The sequence below is a fragment of the Schistocerca piceifrons genome, chromosome X (genome assembly GCF_021461385.2).
Source record: "Schistocerca piceifrons isolate TAMUIC-IGC-003096 chromosome X, iqSchPice1.1, whole genome shotgun sequence".
NCBI classification, from domain to species: Eukaryota; Metazoa; Arthropoda; class Insecta; order Orthoptera; family Acrididae; genus Schistocerca; species Schistocerca piceifrons.
Window position 1 is genome coordinate 971,800,829 of NC_060149.1, and position 23,170 is coordinate 971,823,998.

General features: G+C 40.1%; 1 protein-coding gene and 1 pseudogene across 1 annotated transcript in view; one reads left to right on the forward strand and one right to left on the reverse strand.

Annotated features, from left to right (window-relative positions):
- Nucleotides 1-10,384, reverse strand: part of LOC124722822 — a 45,126-nt pseudogene extending 34,742 nt beyond the window's left edge.
- A 752-nt stretch (nt 10,385-11,136) lies between these two features.
- LOC124722823 (molybdenum cofactor biosynthesis protein 1-like) overlaps nt 11,137-23,170 on the forward strand; it is a 61,462-nt gene continuing 49,428 nt past the window's right edge. Inside the window, exons 1-4 of the mRNA XM_047247947.1 lie at nt 11,137-11,265; nt 12,447-12,667; nt 12,874-12,889; nt 16,864-17,079. Coding sequence (XP_047103903.1) covers nt 11,137-11,265; nt 12,447-12,667; nt 12,874-12,889; nt 16,864-17,079 — 582 coding nt within the window. The remainder of the gene's footprint in view (nt 11,266-12,446; nt 12,668-12,873; nt 12,890-16,863; nt 17,080-23,170) is intronic.

Sequence of the window (23,170 nt, forward strand, 5' to 3'; positions counted from 1 at the left end):
CGGAAGAATCCAGGTGGCATGTGTGGTGAAACAAGTGCCGAGGTCACGTATGCCATGTTGTAGAGCATGCTCTGCAACAGGATATTGCGAGTTTCCAGTATATACACTATGCCTGTGCCCATTTATCCTAACTGATAATTTGGTGGTAGTCATGCAGATGTAGAAAGCTGAACAGTGTTTACATAATAGCTGGTATATGACATGTGTCGTTTCTATTTTTCGCCTGATCCGCAGTTCTGGGTGACTTTCCCAAAATCTACAACTTTTCCTGGAACTCTCCAGGCCTTTTCCTTTACCCTTCTTCCTTCCCCTTCAACGCTTCTGTCTGGAGGAGCCACAGGCTCCGAAAGCTTGCCAATCACAACAGTCTTTTATGTGTATGTTCTGCTGCCGCTTGGTGAGTAGATTTTTTATCTATTCAATTAAATAATTTTATCAATAATTTATTGTTTATGTTGTTATAGTTACTCTTTATAACCTACTTAAAATACATCACGTACCCTCCTCTCCACAATTCTTCGAACACATAGTTTTGCCTTTTGTAAAAAATCACTGCGTTTCTGTATAACATACTTGGAGTCAAAGTGTCCAACATCTATTACAATTATAAACAGAAGAAAGAAAGTCATTGTATTTATTGGCAGTATTAAGCAATCAAATATTTTGAAAGAGTTCCAGTGGTATAAATTTACAATATCTTACAAATAAATATATACGTTTATTCTTTAAATCAATTCTTAGCAATAACATAATAGTATAAATTGCAGAATCAATATAGCCAATTTTAATGTAATGACTGCAATACAAATACAAAATAACAGCGGTAAGTTATAACAAATGAGAGAGAGAGAGAGAGAGAGAGAGAGAGAGAGAGAGAGAGAGAGAGAGAGAGAGAGAGGCATTTAGACAATGTTTCATTACAGTGTGAAACTTATTAGAATTAAAATGAAGCCATAGTGAGTTATTACATTCCAAAAATAATAATTATTGTGTTCTTTCACCCCAAAATAATACTTTCATTAGGTAATATATACTTTTAATTTCAGAAATTTTTATAACAGCTCTGGACTTCACTGCCTCGATGAATTTATTACATGTGTCAATGAATGAGGGTTGATAACACTGCTTTAGTCATTCAATTGTTCGTCATGTGATATTCGCAATGTTCTTAATAACTTCTTATGTAAAGTTCCATCATCAAAAAGATAATCTACGTAAGTTTTAAAAGTCGCGAATCTTTAAACAACAACTTGAAAATGGGTATATCAGTATTTTGTATACTTTCTAGCATTGCTAGATTTACTTTTAAATTTTAAAGTATATGGGCAGATTGAGCGACTTTCCATCCAGAAAATTTGCTGTTGGCAAGGCCTCACTACAAAGATAAATGGTCTTTCCGGAGTCAAATGCAAAAAAAATTCATAAATACCAGCATTGTAAGTGATACAAACAGGTATTAAGCAATGGGCATAAATATCGTTCTGCTTGACGAGAAAAAAAAGTAGGTAGATGAAAGAGTAAATTGGGTGCAAGGATTGAACATAAACTCACCCAAATTGCAAAGGTTTAAAAAAAAAAAAACAAAAAAAAAAAAAAAACCAAAAAAAAAAGAAACAAGAGGGTCACTGCCCAAGAATTGAGAACTGCCCCCCCCCCCCCCCCCCTTTCTTTTACAGGCTTGCTTTCACTTTTCAGATGAGACCATGTCCTGCATATGTGAAGAAAATAGTCAATATGTAAAGAGAATTACAGATAAAGAGTTTTCTAGAATGAGATTTTCACTCTGCAGCATAGTGTGCACTGATATGAAACTTCCTGGCAGATTAAAACTGTGTGCTGGACCAAGACTCAAACTTGGTGATCGTAACCCCAGACCTGTGTTGCCGTTTTGGGAGGTAGATCTCGTATCTGGAAAGAGGAGATGACAGTTAGGGTACTATGGGCGAGCAGCTGCCATCAATTTTTGATGGTGCAGAACCCACAATAGTGGAACTGCTGCCTAGTCCAAAGGCACCTGTTACCAGTCTTACCCCACAATAGTGTATCGAATCCAGACGTAATGTTGAAGCTGATAAAAAGTCATATGAGAGATTCCTGTAATCTAGGTGTGACTGCACCAATGCTGCATACAGCCATATCAAAGTAGAGTGGACCACACCGCGGTCGGTGTCGCTGAGGCATAGAAGAGCATTCAGGTGCGACCTACATGTCTGCTTTAGTTGACAAAGATGGGGAAGCCATGTCAACTAGGCATCAAAGACCGGTCCTAAAAAACACAATGACAGAAATGCATAACGTAGGTCATGGTAGCCAAAAAATGGATGCTATGAGTGAAAGCCCAGGATTGTGCTTGGTGTATTGCTCCCTGCATTCTGCCTCCAGCAATAGCCGTCGCGGACGAACAAAAAGGATGGGGACACCATATGTCATGCAGCTGCCGCCAGATCACTGATAGCCACAAAAAGGAGAGCGACACTCAAAACAGAACCTTGTGCAAGCCCCTTCTCCTGCAGGGGGGGATGCTACAGGAGGCACCAACCTGTACCCAAAAAGTGTGACATGGAAGAAAGTTCTGGATAAAAATCAGGAGTGGGCCACGGAGGCCCCACTCCTTTAAGGTGGCAAGGACGTTATGGCACCATGTGGTATCATAAGATATATACGCAGATCAATGAAAACTGCAACAAGGAACTGATGTTGAGCAAAAGCTGTTCAGATAGCACACTTCAAGTGGACTAAATTATCTTCAGTAGAGCGCCCTTGGCGAAAAGCACCCTGGATCGAAGCCAAAGATCCGGGGATTCAAGGACACAATACAGCCTTCGACTAACCATATGTTCAAGTAACTTGCAGGACACTGAGTAAACAATCTGGACGACAGCTGTCTGTTTGAAGAGGCAATTTATCTGATTTCAAAATTGGAATAACGGCATTTTCTCGCTACTGGGAAGAGAATTCTGCATTGCACCAGGGATGGTTAAAGAAAGGCCAGGTACATTGACAGAAAAATTTGCAACACCAAAAAATAATTAATGTAGAGTAATGAAATACCAGGAATATATTTGTTGAGACAACGTATGTAAAGTGATTAATGTTGCAAGATCAGAGATCAATGTGAGTGTGAGATAAGCCACTGCAAATGTAAATGTAAATGCTGGTACGCTGTTGTACACGTGTCATGTGTCAGTTTGTGGGATGGAGTTCCATGCCTGTTGCACTTGGTTGGCCAATATAAGGACAGTTAATGATGTTTGTGGATGGGATGAAGCTGTCATCAGATGATGTCCAATATGTGCTTGATTGGAGGTAGAGCTGGTTATCGAGCAAGCCAAGGCAATATGTTGACACACTATAGCATGTTGGCTTACAACAGCAGTATGTGAGCAAGTGTTATCCTGTAGGAAAACACCTCCTGGAATGCTGTTTGTGAATGGCAGCACAACAGGTCAAATAACCAGACGGACATACAAATTTGCAGTCAGCGTTCGTGGGATTCAGACAGACAGTTTTGTCAGTGGAAAAGCGAAAGCCATTGTCGATGCTCCAGGAGTAAGACAATCAAGACATTGCTGAAGATGCCACTAAGTGAGACAGGTTCATAGAGAACTGCAATAGATGGCAAAATCGTCAAAAAAAGGGAGCCGGAGATGCCCAGTGGGAGACAGGCCATTATAGGGTTAATGGCGACAGCAAAGAGAATGACACTCAGAATGGAACCCTGAGACACACCATTTTCCTGGATAAAGGTGTCCGACAAGGCAGACCCTTCATGCACCTCGAAAACTCGGTCTTTTAAAAATGTCTGAAGGAAACAGGGTAGGTGGCCATGGAAGCCCCACATTTGAAGAGTATGGAGGGTACTAGCTCTCTAGCAGGTGTCATAGGCCTTCTCCAAATCGAAAAACACGGCAACAGTCTGGGATTTCTGCAGAAAACCATTCTTGACATGGGTGGGCAAAATAAGGAGACAGTCAACTGCAGAATGCCGTGTTGAAAGCCACACTGTGCACCCATCAAAAATTGTGAGACTCGAGCCACCATATCATCCGGGCATGAATCATATGTCCCATCACCTTGCGAACACACTGGTAAGAGAGATGGAGTGGTAGCTAGAAGGGAGAGTGCGTGTGTGTGTGTGTGTGTGTGTGTGTGTGTGTGTGTGTGTGTGTGTGCGTGTGTGTGTGTGTGTTTTTGTGTGTGTGTGTGTGTGGGTGTCAGGGAGAGAGAGAGAGAGAGAGAGAGAGAGAGAGAGAGAGAGAGAGAGAGAGAGAGAGCTAATTTTGGCAAGAGCTGGATTTCCATCAATAAACTGAGTTGAAGTCTGCTGTTGTGGTCTTCATCCAACTACTCCTTTGGTGCATCTCACCAGCCTATTCCAGCCTTTGTAAGCCTCTTCATCTCTGCATAGTATTTCAACCTAAATCCACTTAGAATGGTGAACCACCATTCAGAGAATAACTTTTTAACAACACAGTTTGACTTCTGTAAAGGTTTCTATACTGAGAATCCAACATAATATCTCACAAATTCAATTCCAGTAGAATTAAATAGTGGAAATTATCCCCTCTGTCGTCTTGCCAAAGCCTTTGACTGTTTAGATTAAAAAATTCTGTGAGGGGGAGCTAAAATAGTATGGCATTAAAAGTCTTCCCCTTGCATGGATTGAGTTGTACTTTAACTACAGAGAATGGAAGGTCACATTAACAAATGATAAGACAGGAATAAGATTAAACTCAAAAAGGGAGAACATAAAATATGGTGTGGCACACAGTGGTTGCTGCCAAGTCCACAAAAATGATTTACTTGGGGCACTGGAGGGCTTTGGAAAAACTCTAATGTTTTGCAGTGTCACAAACTTATTGATGCAAGATCGAAACTCATCCATACCAGAAACATCCAGGAGAATAACAGAACAGGCTTGTACTGATCCACAGGTACCAGCTTAATGCCTAAAAACTTGTATTGTGCAGTTCTAAAGAAATAAAAGTGACTTACAGAGACGAATATCAAAAGTAGGGATAAATGGGCAGTTAGGCTCCCGTGTTCTAAGTTCCTGGGTATGCAGATACCACTCACGTGTGAGACCAGCATGTGAGTCAGCTAACTGAGAAGCTCAGTTCCGCCCATTTTGTGCTTAGAAATCTCTTACTGTATCAAACTGGACAAAGGATTGCTAACACACTTTCACTCAGTTTACTCATATGGCATAATCTTCTGAGGTACTTCAGCTAAGCGGAAAAAAATATTTATTCTACATGTTGTAAAAGCTTCTTCAGGGACCCATGGATTCTCACACTTACATGCCTATAGAAGTTATATTCCCTAATGGTATTTGTGATTAATAACAAGAGTTAGTTTAAGATAAACTCAGCAATTCAGAACTGCAATACTAGAAGCAAAAATAATTTCCATATATAAAACCTAAAATCAGGGTTGCCACAAGTTTCTCCAAGTGAAATTCCCTGATATTTCTCTGATTCCACAGACACGTTTTAGAATTTTTCCCCGACAAATTTTGAGGTCTCAAGGGGAGGTAAAGACATAAGTCGACAAAAGAATGTAAGGGCTTTGTATTTCTCCCCCATTTTGTTTTAGGGCGCAAAAACACCTAGGGTCATATGTGTCCATGCCAAAACTGTGAAACACAAAGATGAAGAGAGGAGTTAAAAATGATTACATGTCAACGTTTAATGACAGAAGAGAGGACAGCTACAAACAGGGACGTGGAGAAAGGTCTATGAAGTACGCAATAGGGAAATGGAGGCCCAGAACTAAAAATTAAATGGCCTTCACCATATTGCTACAACTGATAAAAAGTAAAACACGGTCGACAGTCCACGCATTGTTCACTAAAACGGCCAATAACTCAGATGGCAAACCCAAACGGGAATGTAAACGGTAAAAAAAAAGGGCATCCCCTCAGGAAACAGCAGACAGTTAAAAGTTGGGTGCACTGTGCACAAAGTAGTAGGGGAGCACCACTTAACAAATGGTGATGACTAAAAAGGCAGTGCCCAATATGCAACCTAGTTAAAATGACCTCCTCGCCACAGGAGGACTGAGAGGTGGTTGTCCAAGCCACTGGGAGAGGCTTAATAACCCAGAGCTTATTCCTATGAATGGAGGACCAGTGGCGATGCCAAAGTGACATCACCTCCTGACAGAAAGCAACAAGAGATCATCAGAGGGAATGCAAGAATTATTGGGCTGAAGTACGAGGAATGCAGCTTTGGCAGCAGTATCAGCAACCTCTTGGACCGATATGACCTGGAACCCACATAAACATCACAGTGGCTCCATAAAAAGTGAGCAAGTGGAAGCTTTCCTGGAACCGGTGCACTAAGGGATGGACAGTCTACAGTGCACAGAGGCTTTGAAGGGTGCCAAGAGAGTCTGAGCAGTGACACAGTTGAAAAGAGTATGTCACCAGATGTACTCCATGATCTGATACAGGGTGAAGAGCTCTGCTGTAAATACTGAGCAATGTGCTGGAAGTCAGTACCAAAAAATGTTGGTTGACGTTGAAGGCACACCCGACACCATGGTCAGTCCAAGAGCCACCAGTGTACACAAAGATACTATTGCAAAATTCCATGCATAGGTCATGAAACTGAAGGCAATAGACCGAGCCTGGTGCAGTGCCTTTAGAAAGTGAATGAAGGTCAAGGTGAAGATGGGCTGCCACACAAAGCCAAGATTGTGAAGGGTTCACACCCATCGAAAAAGCTGCAGGGAGCATGAAGTGGGAGGACCAAGATAGTTTTGTATAAAGCAGGAGCCTCAGGAATTTTGTAGTGTCAATGAATGGAAGAGCAACAGGCCCAAGATGTAAAAATGGTGGGAGAAACCAGCTGTGCTGCCAGAAATTCATACAAATGTTTTTGTCAGTAGAAAAACGAAAGCCACTGTCGATGCTCCGTGAGTAAAGACAATCGAGACATTGCTGAAGACACCACTCAATGAGACAGGTTCATGGAGAGCAGCAGTAGATAGCAAAATTGTCAACAAAAAGAGAGCTGGAGATGCCCGGCAGGAGACAGGCCATTGTAGGGATAATGGCGACAGCAAAGACGACGACACTCAGGACAGAACCCTGAGGTACACCATTTTCCTGGCTAAAGGTGTCCGAGGAGGCAGACCCCATACGTACTTCAAAAACTCGTCTTTTAAAAATTCCTCAAGGAGATGGGGCAGTTGGCCCCATGTGTAGAGAGCACAAATGATACTAGTCCTCCAACAAATGTTGTAGGCTTTCTCCAAATTGAAAAACACAGCCAGTCTGGGATTTCCACAGAAAACCATTCATGACATGGGTAAACAAAGTGGGTGATAGCCAGAAGGAAGTTGTTTGTCCTTACCGGGCTGAGGTGTGGGTATGACAGTGGCTTCACGACAGTGGCAGGAAAACATGCCCTCTGCCCAGGTCCGGTTGTACGTATTAAGCAAAAAGTGCTTGCCCACAAGAGAAATGTGCTGCAACATTTGAAAGTTAACAGTGTCTGGTCCAGGGCAGAGGATTGAGATGAAGTGAGAGCGTGACCTAGCTTCCTCATAGTGAAGGCAGCACAGTAACACTCACGATTCTGAGAAATCCAGCTCTTGCCGAAATTAGCTCTCTCTCTCTCTCTCTCTCTCTCTCTCTCTCTCTCTCTCTCTCTCTCTCTCTCTCTCCGACACCCACACACACACACACACACACACACACACACACACACACACACACACACACACACACACAAACACACACACACACACGCACACACACACACACACACACACACACACACACACACACACACACACACTCTTCCTTCTAGCTACCACTCCATCTCTCTTACCAGTGTGTTCGTAAGGTGATGGGACATATGATTCATGCCCAGATGATATGGTGGCTCGAGTCTCACAATTTTTGATGGATGCACAGTGTGGCTTTCAACACGGCATTCTGCAGTTGACCGTCTCATTATTTTGCCCACCCATGTCAAGAATGGTTTTCTGCAGAAATCCCATACTGTCGCCGTGTTTTTCGATTTGGAGAAGGCCTATGACACCTGCTAGGGAGCTAGTACCCTCCATACTCTTCACATGTGGGGCTTCCGTGGCCACCTACCCTGTTTCCTTCAGACATTTTTAAAAGACCGAGTTTTCGAGGTGCATGAAGGGTCTGCCTTGTCGGACACCTTTATCCAGGAAAATGGTGTGTCTCAGGGTTCCATTCTGAGTGTCATTCTCTTTGCTATCGCCATTAACCCTATAATGGCCTGTCTCCCACTGGGCATCTCCGGCTCCCTTTTTTTGACGATTTTGCCTTCTATTGCAGTTCTCTATGAACCTGTCTCACTTAGTGGCATCTTCAGCAATGTCTTGATTGTCTTTACTCCTGGAGCATCGACAATGGCTTTCGCTTTTCCACTGACAAAACTGTCTGTCTGAATCCCACGAATGCTGACTGCAAATTTGTATGTCCGTCTGGTTATTTGACCTGTTGTGCTGCCATTCACAAACAGCATTCCAGGAGGTGTTTTCCTACAGGATAACACTTCCTCACATACTGCTGTTGTAAGCCAACATGCTATAGTGTGTCAACATATTGCCTTGGCTTGCTCGATAACCAGCTCTACCTCCAATCGAGCACATATTGGACATCATCTGATGACAGCTTCAACCCATCCACAAACATCATTAACTGTCCTTATAGTGGCCAACCAAGTGCAACAGGCATGGAACTCCATCCCACAAACTGACACATGACACGTGTACAACAGCGTACCAGCATTTACATTTACATTTGCAGTGGCTTATCTCACACTCACATTGATCTCTGATCTTGCAACATTAATCACTTTACATACGTTGTCTCAACAAATATATTCCTGGTATTTCATTACTCTACATTAATTATTTTTTGGTGTTGCAAATTTTTCTGTCAATGTACCTGGCCTTTCTTTAACCATCCCTGGTGCAATGCAGAATTCTCTTCCCAGTAGCGAGAAAATGCCGTTATTCCAATTTTGAAATCAGATAAATTGCCTCTTCAAACAGACAGCTGTCGTCCAGATTGTTTACTCAGTGTCCTGCAAGTTACTTGAACATATGGTTAGTCGAAGGCTGTATTGTGTCCTTGAATCCCCGGATCTTTGGCTTCGATCCAGGGTGCTTTTCGCCAAGGGCGCTCTACTGAAGATAATTTAGTCCACTTGAAGTGTGCTATCTGAACAGCTTTTGCTCAACGTCAGTTCCTTGTTGCAGTTTTCATTGATCTGCGTATATATCTTATGATACCACATGGTGCCATAACGTCCTTGCCACCTTAAAGGAGTGGGGCCTCCATGGCCCACTCCTGATTTTTATCCAGAACTTTCTTCCATGTCACACTTTTTGGGTACAGGTTGGTGCCTCCTGTAGCATCCCCCCCTGCAGGAGAAGGGGCTTGCACAAGGTTCTGTTTTGAGTGTCGCTCTCCTTTTTGTGGCTATCAGTGATCTGGCGGCAGCTGCATGACATATGGTGTCCCCATCTTTTTTGTTCGTCCGGGACGGCTATTGCTGGAGGCAGAATGCAGGGAGCAATGCACCAAGCACAATCCTGGGCTTTCACTCGTAGCATCCATTTTTTGGCTGCCATGACCTACATTATGCATTTCTGTCATTGTGTTTTTTAGGACCGGTCTTTGATGCCTAGTTGACATGGCTTCCCTGTCTTTGTCAACTAAAGCAGACATGTAGGTCGCACCTGAATGCTCTTCTATGCCTCAGCGACACCGACCGCGGTGTGGTCCACTCTACTTTGATATGGCTGTATGCAGCATTGGTGCAGTCACACCTAGATTACAGGAATCTCTCATATGACTTTTTATCAGCTTCGACATTACGTCTGGATTCGATACACTATTGTGGGGTAAGACTGGTAACAGGTGCCTTTGGACTAGGCAGCAGTTCCACTATTGTGGGTTCTGCACCATCAAAAATTGATGGCAGCTGCTCGCCCATAGTACCCTAACTGTCATCTCCTCTTTCCAGATACGAGATCTACCTCCCAAAACGGCAACACAGGTCTGGGGTTACGATCACCAAGTTTGAGTCTTGGTCCAGCACACAGTTTTAATCTGCCAGGAAGTTTCATATCAGTGCACACTACGCTGCAGAGTGAAAATCTCATTCTAGAAAACTTTTTATCTGTAATTCTCTTTACATATTGACTATTTTCTTCACATATGGGGGACATGATCTCAACTGAAAAGTGAACACCCAATTTACTCTTTCATCTACCTAGTTTTCTTCTCGTCAAGCAGAACGATATTTATGCCCGTTGCTTAATACCTGTTTGTATCACTTACAATGCTGGTATTTATGTATTTTTTAGCATTTGACTCCGGAAAGACCATTTTTCCTCGTAGTGAGGTCTTGCCAACAGCAAATTTTCTGGATGGAAAGTCGCTCAATCTGCTCATATACTTTAAAATTTAAAAGTAATTCTAGCAATGCTAGAATCTACAAAATACTGATATACCCATTTTCAAGTTGTTGTTTAAAGATTTGTGAGTTTTAAAACTTACGTAGATTATCTTTTTGATGATAGAACTTTACATAAGAAGTTATTAAGAACATTGCGAATATCACATGACGAACAATTGAATGACTGAAGCAGTGTTATCAACCCTCATTCATTGACACATGTAATAAATTCGTCGAAGCAGTGAAGTTCAGAGCTGTTGTAAAAAATTCTGAAATTAAAAGTATATATTACCTAATGAAAGTATTATTTTGGGGTGAAAGAACACAATAATTATTATTTTTGGAATGTAATAATTCACTATGGCTTCATTTTAATTCTAATAAGTTTCACACTGTAATGAAACATTGTCTAAATGCCTCTCTCTCTCTCTCTCTCTCTCTCTCTCTCTCTCTCTCTCTCTCTCTCTCTCTCATTTGTTATAACTTACCGCTGTTATTTTGTATTTGTATTGCAGTCATTACATTAAAATTGGCTATATTGATTCTGCAATTTATACTATTATGTTATTGCTAAGAATTGATTTAAAGAATAAACGTATATATTTATTTGTAAGATATTGTAAATTTATACCACTGGAACTCTTTCAAAATATTTGATTGCTTAATACTGCCAATAAATACAATGACTTTCTTTCTTCTGTTTATAATTGTAATAGATGTTGGACACTTTGACTCCAAGTATGTTATACAGAAACGCAGTGATTTTTTACAAAAGGCAAAACTATGTGTTCGAAGAATTGTGGAGAGGAGGGTACGTGATGTATTTTAAGTAGGTTATAAAGAGTAACTATAACAACATAAACAATAAATTATTGATAAAATTATTTAATTGAATAGATAAAAAATCTACTCACCAAGCGGCAGCAGAACATACACATAAAAGACTGTTGTGATTGGCAAGCTTTCGGAGCCTGTGGCTCCTCCAGACAGAAGCGTTGAAGGGGAAGGAAGAAGGGTAAAGGAAAAGGCCTGGAGAGTTCCAGGAAAAGGTGTAGATTTTGGGAAAGTCACCCAGAACTGCGGATCAGGCGAAAAATAGAAACGACACATGTCATATACCAGCTATTATGTAAACACTGTTCAGCTTTCTACATCTGCATGACTACCACCAAATTATCAGTTAGGATAAATGGGCACAGGCATAGTGTATATACTGGAAACTCGCAATATCCTGTTGCAGAGCATGCTCTACAACATGGCATACGTGACCTCGGCACTTGTCTCACCACACATGCCACCTGGATTCTTCCGCCAGACACCAATTTCTCAGAACTCCGCAGGTGGGAACTAGCACTACAACGTGTCCTTGGTTCTCACCACCCACCTTGCCTTAATTTACGTTAATTTCTCCTGTCTCAGCTTTTCTTCACTGTAATTACTCTTTGCTTCACTCCGTTTTAGCTTTCTACATCTTTCATTGTCTTTTCCATCTATTTTCACTGCCCCCTCCCACAGCTGTTGCATACAATACACTTAGCTTCTCACTCTTATTAACTCATGTACAGTTTTAGTAGTAATCTCTGTCTTGCATATTACCCTGTCTTCCACCTTTAAGCTCTCAGGTTTCCGAATCTTGCCCGATGCAGTCCCCAACAATTAGTCTTTCCTTCTCATCCTGTACGGTAAGTCACCCATGACCCACGGTTGTGGGTAACTTTCTCAAAATCTACCCCTTTTCTTAGACCTCTCCAGCCCTTTTCCTTCACCCTTCTTGCTTCCCCTGCAACCCTTCAGCCTGAAGAAGGAGTCACTGGCTCCAAACGCTTGCCTATCACAACAGTCTTTTATGTGTGTGTTCTGCCACTGCTTGGTGAGTAGATTTTTTATCTATCCAATTAAATAATTTTATAAAGAGTATCTGTGTGTGATGTTTTTATTGGTATACAACTTGTTATAAACAAAACTTATTTTTACCATTTAATATGTTTCCAGATATTTACCAGTGGTAAAGATGAAATTGGGTTGATTGTACTTGGTTCTGACAAGACGCAGAATCCACTTGATTACCCAAATGTGAGTGTGGAATTTCCTCTTGCACTGCCTACATGGCAGATGATATCCTTTGTGGAGAAATCTTTACATGAAAGTGAAATAAAAACAGATTGGATAGATGGTGTTGTTGTTAGCATGCAAGTCTTGAAAGATGAGCTAGAGTAAGTATTTAAAGCTGTCTGTTTCATGACATTCCTGGAACATGTTCCAGAATGTGTGTTACACAAATCACAGACATAGTTGTGACTTTATAAACTTGAATCAATATGTTTTTGTAATGAAAAAGAAACAGAAGGCACAATACCTGCAGAAATAGGAAATTTTTTTGTGTGATTTTGCTGTATGAATGTTTTTTACAGTTTTTCAGCTCAATAATTAAGGAGGTATTGACACAAGGCTTTGCCAAAAATCCATCTGTCACCTGCAATTCCAGCCCTGTCACTGGCATTCCCTACCCCACAATATGACTGGGCCACCATGAAAGCAGCCACATCATTGTCAAATTCACTGAAACTACTGCATAGCAATTTACTTGAGTATGGCTGCTGTTGTGGTCTTCAGTTTGGTTTAAGCACTGCATCAATACCTTCTCTTCATAGCACTTGGAGGTCGCGATCTGCAACTGTTTTTACAAATGGCAAGAGAACTTTTCCTCTAGTTGCTTGTTTTTCAGGGAAAGATGCAAATATTTTAGAATGTAGTGCCTTATGTATATCTGTTAGAATAGCCACAAGGTCTGAAAGTTATTTTCAAATGATTGAGCTCTTCTACAGAGTATTGAAATTCACAGATTCTTCCAACCTGGTCCACCAATGTCTTACATACTCCTCTTCCTCCATGGATTGTTTCCAGCATTTGGAGATGAAACATTAGGCAGCAAAACGTGCCTTATAACCAAAATCTAATGAACATATAATTAAATTAACCAAAGATGTAATGTTGCACTCTCAGGTAAGACTGATCTTGAATGCAAAGCCAAAGTGGAAATTAAATGTACGCTGCAACATTCATCTCACTTTTTGTTATTGAAATTATTCACAGTGCCATAGGGAGAACTGAGTTTATGTGTTTTATAGAGTCAGATACACGCTGTGGCACAGGGTGCTGTCCATTATTCTCCTGACTATGATGTGCAGGAATGATAGTCTTCCTTCTTCTTTGGTCTCCATAGTGAATTTGATTTTGTGGCGTGTGGAGTTCAGATGTACAAAGAAGTCAAGAAGTTTGTCTCTTCCATGAGGCCAGATGATAAGTGTGTTATCCACATAACAGAAGAAGAAGAAGAAGAAGAAGATGGATTTCCATTTGGATGACATCAGGGCCTCTTCCTCGAAGTGCACCGTAAACATATTCACAATCTCTGGTCAGAGTGGGCTGCCTATTGTGACTCCATCTGTTTGCGGGAGGGGGATGTGCCACGAGTCAGTGAAGTGGGAAAGTTGACCAAGTAATATGCGTGACGTGTCATACCTCGACCGATATTGAGAACAGAATAAAAAATTCAGAGGCATTACTTTTCAGCACTCCCATGCATATTCTGTATGCAAGAAAAGCTTATGGAGCAGGTTTCTCATTCAGAAATTCTATTTCAGTGTTGGTTGTTTACATGAAGACCGTGTTAAGCATAATGGAAGAAGGAGAAATGTTTATAAGCATTCCAGATTTGGCAGTGGCAGGCTCATGGTCTGCTGAGGCTCTGGTTTATTGTTTCACTATATTGCTGCTTGCATTGCTCAGAATCTCATTTTGTGCGAACATAGAATTGGTAGGTTCAGGAGGGCCATGCTAAATGCCTTGCAGGGCCTCAGTAGTGCCACCCAACTAGCACCTGAGAGGGCAGACAAGTGTTCGCTCATGCATACGTGATCCTGCAGTGAAGTTGTGTACATTTAGTCAGGAAGTGGGCTTGTATACAGTGAGACAAGTATCTACACAGACAATGTGATGGCATCTGGAGCAGCACAGACTGTCAAGCCCTTAATGCAGCTCTAGAGAGAGGTGAACTGACAGCGGTGCAACTGACAACAATGCCAGATACAGGAATGGCACTGTGTCATCGTATCAGATGAGTCTCGGTTCTGCAACATCATCACAATTGATGTACTCGTGTGTGGAGGCTCTGATGCCAACAGACCTGGCCAGATTGTACCTGTCATTCTCATGTGGGTCCAGCATGTGATGTTATGGTATGGGGTGCAACTGGATACATGTCACAACCTCTGGTTCACATAGCCAGTAATTTGGACAGCAGCCATTGCATTTGTGTTTTGTTAAGGCCTATCGCTGTGCCCTATTCTCAAGGGCTCCGTGATGTTATCTTTTAACAAGATAATGCAAGACTACACATCACCTGAGCTGTACTGAGCTACCTCGATACAGAGAGTGTTCCACTGTTGCCGTATCCAGCATTTTCTTCAAATCTGTCACCTGTGGAGAACGTCTGTTCACTGGATGCCAAGAGATGGCTATGCCACCAGTCGCCAGCCACTACAGTTGATGAACTCTGACATATGACATACAGTTGAGTAGCATGAAATGATGTACCCATGGCTGTAATCCAACCTCAATTTGATATCCAGTGTGATGAGAGCTGTTCTGCTGTTCCAGTTTCAATACTGAAATTCATATATTATTTTTATGCTATCCTAACCAGATTGGACTGTGGTGTCATACAGCATAAAATATCTTACAACATGTTGAATCAGTGATGAGAAGTGTAGAACAGCCAGCAGGGGAAAGATGTTGGCAATGAGACAGCTTTTATGTAGAACAGCAGTACAGTGTTTCACAGTGCATAATGCTTCCGCAGATTGAGAACAAAATGTGTGGTTTGCTTTCATTTATTTTCACAAACATAGCCTTGAAAAATAATGTTGACATTACTGTGCATTTCACTCTGAGGCATATTGCACTCTGAGAATGTTCACCGAATTCAGTTACTTTGTATTATATTTCAGTAACAGTGACATAATAGCAAATTGGACTGTATGAGTTTTTATGGATTTTTTTTCCAGAAACACCCTACCATTTCTTCATATTTATTTAATTTGGGTATAAATCCTTTCCAGCATATATGCTGTACACAAAATGTTGAACATAAAATGTAGCTATCTGCTGATTTAACATCTTGCTGAGTATACCAGTACAATGTTTTGTTGTAACAAGTAGTTCAATGTATTTTACACACTTATAAAATTATTTATACAGTTATAGTAATTTATACCATTACATTAATGTTGTACCTTAATGTTCTGGAAGACGATATTATAAGGAGCCTCATACTTTTCCTGGATGATAGAGTTGTCTATAATGAATTATTGCCTGAAAAAAATCTGCACCAATTTGAGTCAGATCATAACATTTCAAATTGGTCCAAAGATAGGCAACTGAGTTTAAGTTTTCAGAAATGTAAATTGGAGCACATCACAAAACAAATAAAAGACAGTACTGTATGACTACATTATCAAATAATCACAGTTTTAATTGGTCAACTCATACAAATATCTGGATGAAATGAAATGGTGACATAGACTCACTTGTAGGCAAAGCAGAATGCAGACTTCAATTCATTGGTAAGATACTGGAAAATGTAATCAGTCTATAGAGGACATTGCTTACAAAATACTTGTGTGGCCCATTCTAGAATATTGCTTAAGTATGACCCATAACAAATAAGGCTAATGGCAGACATTGAATGTATACAAAATAGTGTAGCATGATTGATCATAGATTTATTTGATGCATGGGAGAGCATCAAGAAGCTACTACAAATTGGAAATGCAGACAAGTGAAGATAGACGCCAAATATATGACAAAACCCAACTTATGAAATTTCAGGAACCTGTATTAAGTGAGGTATTTAGGGATTATACAATAACCGCATATGTATCACTCCTATAGGGACCATGAAGGCAAGATTAATTACAACATGCACAGAACCATTTAAAGAATCATTCTTCCCACACTCCACATGAGCATTGAATGGGGAAAAACCATAATGTGTGGTACAACAATGTACTTTGTCGTACAACCCACAGTGGTTTATACAGTGTGCATGGAGACATGGAATCAGTTGACAGTAGCTGGGTAATGGTTCATATTGATTCCCATTTCCCTGTTGCAGTAGGTGATCTCATGCCTCTAATTATTTTTTCATTGCTATCTTAACTTGCATTCTTCAATTCAGTTTATTAACCCTTCTTATCTCTTTGTATTAGGGCAAATGTACAGTTAACTTTTAAGGAATTTGTATTTTCAATTTATCAACTGGAGGTTTGTTTCATATGCAGCAGCAATGTTACAAATTATTTGTTTCAGTTTCTTTAGAATAATTTGCTGTTTCACAGGTGCCTTGAAGAAAATAAAAGATCTCGAAAGTGTCTTAATGACAACCGATGGGCTCATGTTGACAAGACAGCTGGTTGCCTTGCAGAGAGCAGGGCTTGACGGTCTGAACATCAGCTTAGACACCCTGCAGTCCCAACGCTACAACCAGATCACGAGGAGGAAAGGCTGGGAGCGTGTCATGGCTGGCATAGATCTAGCCTTGCAACTTGAATACGACCCTGTGAAGGTATTACTAGTGCAGCTGTCATCGCATGCAGACTTTCATAAGCAAAAGATATAAATCTGTTGTTAAGAATATCAATACAAGAATCACCATTTTAAAGCAGTACGCCCTCACCCTCGCCCCCATCACTGCTCCCACCCTCACCCCTGTCTCCACACTGCAGCTGTAAGTGAAGGAAGGTATATTAAGACAGAAGAAGTAAATTTTAGCTGACGATGCTAACAGTTTCATAGTTTATACAACATAAAAAAGTATGCCTTGCAAATTTACCAATTAAATATCTTATATTTTCCTCCCAAGAGAGTCTTATGAGACTCAAGATCTTTACAGTTTCTCTTTTTTTCTTTTGTGTCTTTAGTTTAAAATGAATTTCCTCTATTGTGGTGTTGTTTTGAAAAAATACTCGATTGTTTGGAAAAATTATTCTTAATTCTGTAGTCACACTTTTGTTGTGTGTAAGTACTACTGGTTTCAGTAGCAAGTACCAGCATCATTTCATCTTATTATCAAAAATTTCTTTGCAGAATAAAAGCTGACCACTGTGGCCAAGCGGTTCTAGGCACTTCAGTCCGGAACCGTGCTGCTGCTACGGTCGCGGGTTCGAATCCTGTCTCAGGCAGGGATGTCCTTAGGTTAGTTAGGTTTAAGTAGTTCTAAGTCTGGGGGACTGATGACCTCAGACGTTAAGTCCCATACTGCTTAGAGCCATTTGAACCATTTTGCAAAATAAAAAGCTTCTGTACAACTGCAAACTAGACATACAATTTTCAGGGTGCAGTTCACATCTATTGAAAGCACAACAGTGACCTTTACTTTTAGTAGATAAGACACCTACTGGGGTAAGTGACATGATGACTGCACACAAGAAGTTGTCATTTATTCCATATGTAGCTACCATGCAGACTCATATTTTGTATTAGTTTGTCCTTACTCTTCCAAAAGGTTAAACCTTGTCTCTGCAGCCACAGCTTCCTCTCTTCAGCAGTTGTCTTCATCTCCATGTGTGAAGAAAATCCCATTCATTGATCATATTGTTTAAGTAGGATGTTCTCAGTCATCCCCTTGTTTTCTTACCTACGATCTTGCCTTCAGAAATGTTTTTTAAAAGATTATCGTCTCCAGTTAAGTGTCCAGTGTATTTTGCTTTGCCCTGGCCTATAACTTTCAGTGGTTCTTTCTTCTCTCCTATTTCCTTTAATTTTTCTGTCAATGCAGCTAGTTCTTGTACTTCTCCTCCAGAACCACATTTCAGCAGGTTTGAGGTGAGCTTCCTTTGGCTTTTCTAATGTACAGATTTTGCATCTGTGTGTCAGAACACTCCACACAAAGGTCTTTACAAATATTTTCTTAATGTGGAAGCTGATATGTTTATTCAGTTGCAGCTTCTTCTTATTTTGGAAGGAACTCTTCACCTGTGCTTTTCTTTTCTTGAATGCCTTGAAATATTGATTGTTTTCTTGCAAAATGCTACTGAGATAGTGAATTTCAGTTCCTTTCTTGAGTTGCTCATTGCCTGTTCTTGTGTCAGTCCTACCTCCACCTCCTTTCTTGTCTGTAGCCATTACTTTTGTCTTCTTTGTATTCATTTTTAGCTTTAGTTTTACCACTTCTTGATTTAAGGCCTGAAACATTTTATTTAGTTCCTAATCTGATTTACTATTGTGATGTCGTCAATCTGCAGTGTATATGCATGCAATTAAGTTCCCATATCGACATCATACTCCAAAAACCACTTAACTGTGTGTGGCAGGGTGTACGTCTCATGCCACCAACTGATCCCCTCTGCCTTGTTCCACTTGTGAACAGTGCTTGGGAAGAATGACTGTCAGTACGCTTCTGTATTATCTCTTAACTTCTCTAATTTTCTTCTCGTGATCATTTCGTGAATTGTATATGAGAGAAACTATTATGTTGTCAGACTCTTCTCGGAAACTACTCTCTCGAAATTTGGGTAGTAAATCTTTCCGTGATGCACAACTGCTCTCTTATGGCATCTACCACTGGAGTTGCTGAGCATATCTGTAATGATGTCGCAGCGAATAAATGATCCTGTGACAAAACACTCCGCACTTCATTGGATCTTCTTTCTCTCTTCTGTCAGTCCTACTGGGTAAGGACACAGAGGTAATTTACATTCACTTAAGATTCTTCCTGTGAATCTTAGTCTGGCATCTGCTTTTCTATTGCTGTTTTATGTGGTCATTCCTCTTTAAGGTTGCTCTGGATAGTTACTTCTAGATATTTTATGGTAGATTCTGTTTCCAGCAATTTGTCATTAATAGTGTAGTTGTACAGTATTGACAGTATTGGATTTCTTTTCCTGTGTGTGTGTGTGTGTGTGTGTGTGTGTGTGTGTGTGTGTGTGATATGTTACATTTATTTATGTGCAGGGTCAACTGCCAGAGCCTGCATCATTCACCAATCCTCTGCAGGTCATTGTGCAAATTGATACTGTCTTCTGTTGTTGCTACTTTCTGATGGACAAGTGTAGTACCTGTGAACAATATTAAGGAGCCTCTGACACTTTCTACTGGATCATGTATATACATTGTAAATGTAATGGTCCTATCGCATTTCCTTGGAGTATTCCAGAAATTACCTTTTGATTCTTGTCATCTTTTCTTTGTTGTTGTTATTACTTCCTTGATGAACATATTAAGGAAGTAAGGTGATAGAAGGCACCCGTCTCTCACTGCCCTTCTGGTTTTTCTTCTTTCATATCCGGTTCAGTACTCTGACTTTTGTATATACTCAAAATTAATCATCTGGCCTTCCACTTTGGACATTACTTTAAGGAATGATGATATAATGGTAATCTGTTTATTAAACAATATTTTAACGATACACTATGCTTTCTGATCATATAGTGGCTTGATGATGGAATTTGATACTGAAATTAGTAATCATTAGACAAAATAAAAGTGAAGCTATAATAAAAGAAAGTAATATTTTGGATCATGTCAGTTGTTGTTCCAAACAACAGCACGTCAGGAATAGGTTCAAATGGCTCTGAGCACTATGCGACTTAGCTTCTGAGGTCATCAGTCGCCTAGAACTTAGAACTAATTAAACCTAACTAACCTAAGGACATCACACACATCCATGCCCGAGGCAGGATTCGAACCTGTGAACGTAGCGGTCATTTGGTTCCAGACTGTAGCGCCTAGAACCGCACGGCCACTCCGGCTGTCCAGGAATAGGTACTAAATTATTTGTCCGCTGATGACCTCACAGCTTAGAACACTAAAACACAAATGTTAATTGTTATGTGCCCTGGTAGAGTTTACAACTGTTTACAGTTCACGATTGGCTGTTGGAGATTGGGCGTTAATCACATAGTGTATTTAGTGCACAGTGCAGAAAAAGGCAGAGTCCAGAAAAGTAAACAAGTGTAAAGGCAAAAGTTTCATGACAGGATGTTGTGTCACCATACTTGGAAGACAATTATAGCCAAAGACAGAAATTTAAAAGAAACTGGCTCATTTGAGCTGCGGAGACCTAGTCGAGGATTCTCAGTAGATAATTGTTAGCACAGTAGAATTTACAAAGAGACAATGTCAGTTCGTGTGAGGGAATGCTGATTGGTAAGTACCTATCACCTTTCTCATAAAACTCACAATTTGAAGAATACACATCAAGGAAAAGGTTGAAGTCCAAGAGTGTCAAATATAGACAATAATATGGATCATCCAACAGTTTTGCAAAATCCCCAGTTGTACTTACTTTACTTACTTACTTACTTACTTACTAACTTACTCAGATTTGCTGTGTACCATACAAGGAACTGGTTTCCACTAGTTCACTCGATCAGCTGCCACGTTCTCACCTTCCTCCAAGTTTGTGTCCATGCATTGACGATTCATTGCAAAAGTTCCAAGTGTTAAAAGGTCTTCCTGTACGTCTGTATCTGTCCATTGATTTCCACAACAGTGTTGATTTTGGGATTCTTCCACCTTACATGTGTAGAACATAACCTGCAATCTTCAGTCTTCTTTCAACAATAATTTTGTGCAGGCTGTCTAGATGTCGTATTCTCAGCACTTCATCGTTTGTAACTTGGTTGGGTTAACATCTTCAGAATTCATCTCTAGCATTGTTGGTGAAAAATATGGAGACTGTGTGCTGATTTTACTGACATTTTCCAAGTCTCACACATATAAACGATAAAGGAATACAGTCAAAGATTTGTTGACATATTACAGACCTAATTGCCATATGGACTGATTTTCCAGTTCTGCTGGTGATTTCTGCATCTGTGACCTCATCATTACATATAAAGCTACCGAGATATGGAAATCTGTCAACATCTTGTAGTATCTTCTATTGCACTGTAATCGGGGAAGAGACGAGTAATTACCACTTACTTTGCACATTCTGTTTGCCTTATCTCTATTAATTTTCAGCCCTACACAATAGGGCATTTAATGAGAAAGCAGATAAAAATTAACTTGATGCCTTCCAAGGAGACGGTCTCTACTAAATCTCTACTCCTTCAAGTCTGACTATGCAAGTGTAGACCAGACATGGTTTAAATTCAGAGAAATAGTATCGACATCAATTAAGAGATATATACCAAATAAATTGGAAGGATACCAAATAAATTAAAAGGGTGGTGCACAAAATATGTCAAAACTCAGCTGCAGAAGATATGAAAAAAAGCATGTCAAAGTTTAAAAGAATGCAAAATCTCCAAGATTAGCGATGTTTTACTGAAGCTCGAAACTTAGGGTGGGTTTCAGTGCAAGATGTGTTTAATAGTTCCCATAGTGAAACTTCGTTTTGAAATCTGGAAGAAAATCCAAAGAGGTTCTGGTTGCATGTGTAGTACACCAATGGCAAGACACAACCAATACCTTCACTGCGCAATAGCTGTGGTAATGTTACTGATGACAGTGCTACTAAAGCAGGGTTACTAAACACGGATTTCTGAAATTTCTTCACCAAAGACAACAAAGTAAATATTGCAGTATTCAAATCAAGAACAACTGCAACTGTGAGTAACTTAGTAGTAGCTCTCCTCAGTGTCATAAAGCAGTTATGTTTCTTTCAGAGAATGCTGATACAATAGCTCCATTAGAAATCATATATAGCCACTCATTTGATAAAGATCCATACCTAGAGACTGAAAAGTTGCTCAGGTCACACCAATGCTCAAGAAAGAAAAGAGGAGTAACCTACTAAATAACAGACTCATATCACTAATGTTGATTTGCATTAGGATTTTGGAACATATATTGTGTTTGAATATTATGAATTATCTCAAAGATAATGATTCATTGATAAATAGCCAAGATAGATTCAGAAATATCGACCTTTTAAAACACAGCTAGCTCTTTAGTCACACAAAGTAATAAGTGCTGTCGACTGAGGATCTCAAATTGATTCCATATTTGTAGATTTCCAGAAGACTTTTTGAAACAGTTCCTCACAAGCATTTTCTAATCATATTGTGTGCCTAGGGAGTATTGTCTCAGTTGTGCAACTGGATGTGTGGTTTCCTGTCAGAAAAATTGATGGAAAATCGTCAAGTAAAACAGAAGTGATATCTGACATTCCTCAAGGAAGTGTTACAGACCACCTGCTGTTGCCGATCTACATTAACAATTTAAGAGAGAATCTGAGCAGTCCTCTTAGATGATGCTATCATTTACAGTCTTGCAAATCATTTACTGTCTTGTAAAGTGATCAGATGATCAAAATGAACTGCAAAATGATTTAGGCTACCTATCCATATGATGCAAAAAGTGGTAACTGACCTTAAATAATAAAAATTGTTATGTCATCCGCTTGAGTAGTAAAAGGCATCTACTAAATTTTGGTTACATGATAATTCACGCAGATCTAAAGGCTGTGAAGTCTACTGAATACTTAGGAATTACATTTACAAATAACTTAAATTGGAATGCTCACATAGATAATGCGGTGGGAAAGCAAACAAAAGACTGTGATTTAATAGTAAAACATTTAGAAGATTAGGATTACTAAAGAGACTATCTACAACTATACTTGTCTGTCCTCTTTTGGAGTATTCTGCATGGTGTGGGATCCTTACCAGATAGGACTGACAGAGGACATCATTTAAAAGTTCAAAGAA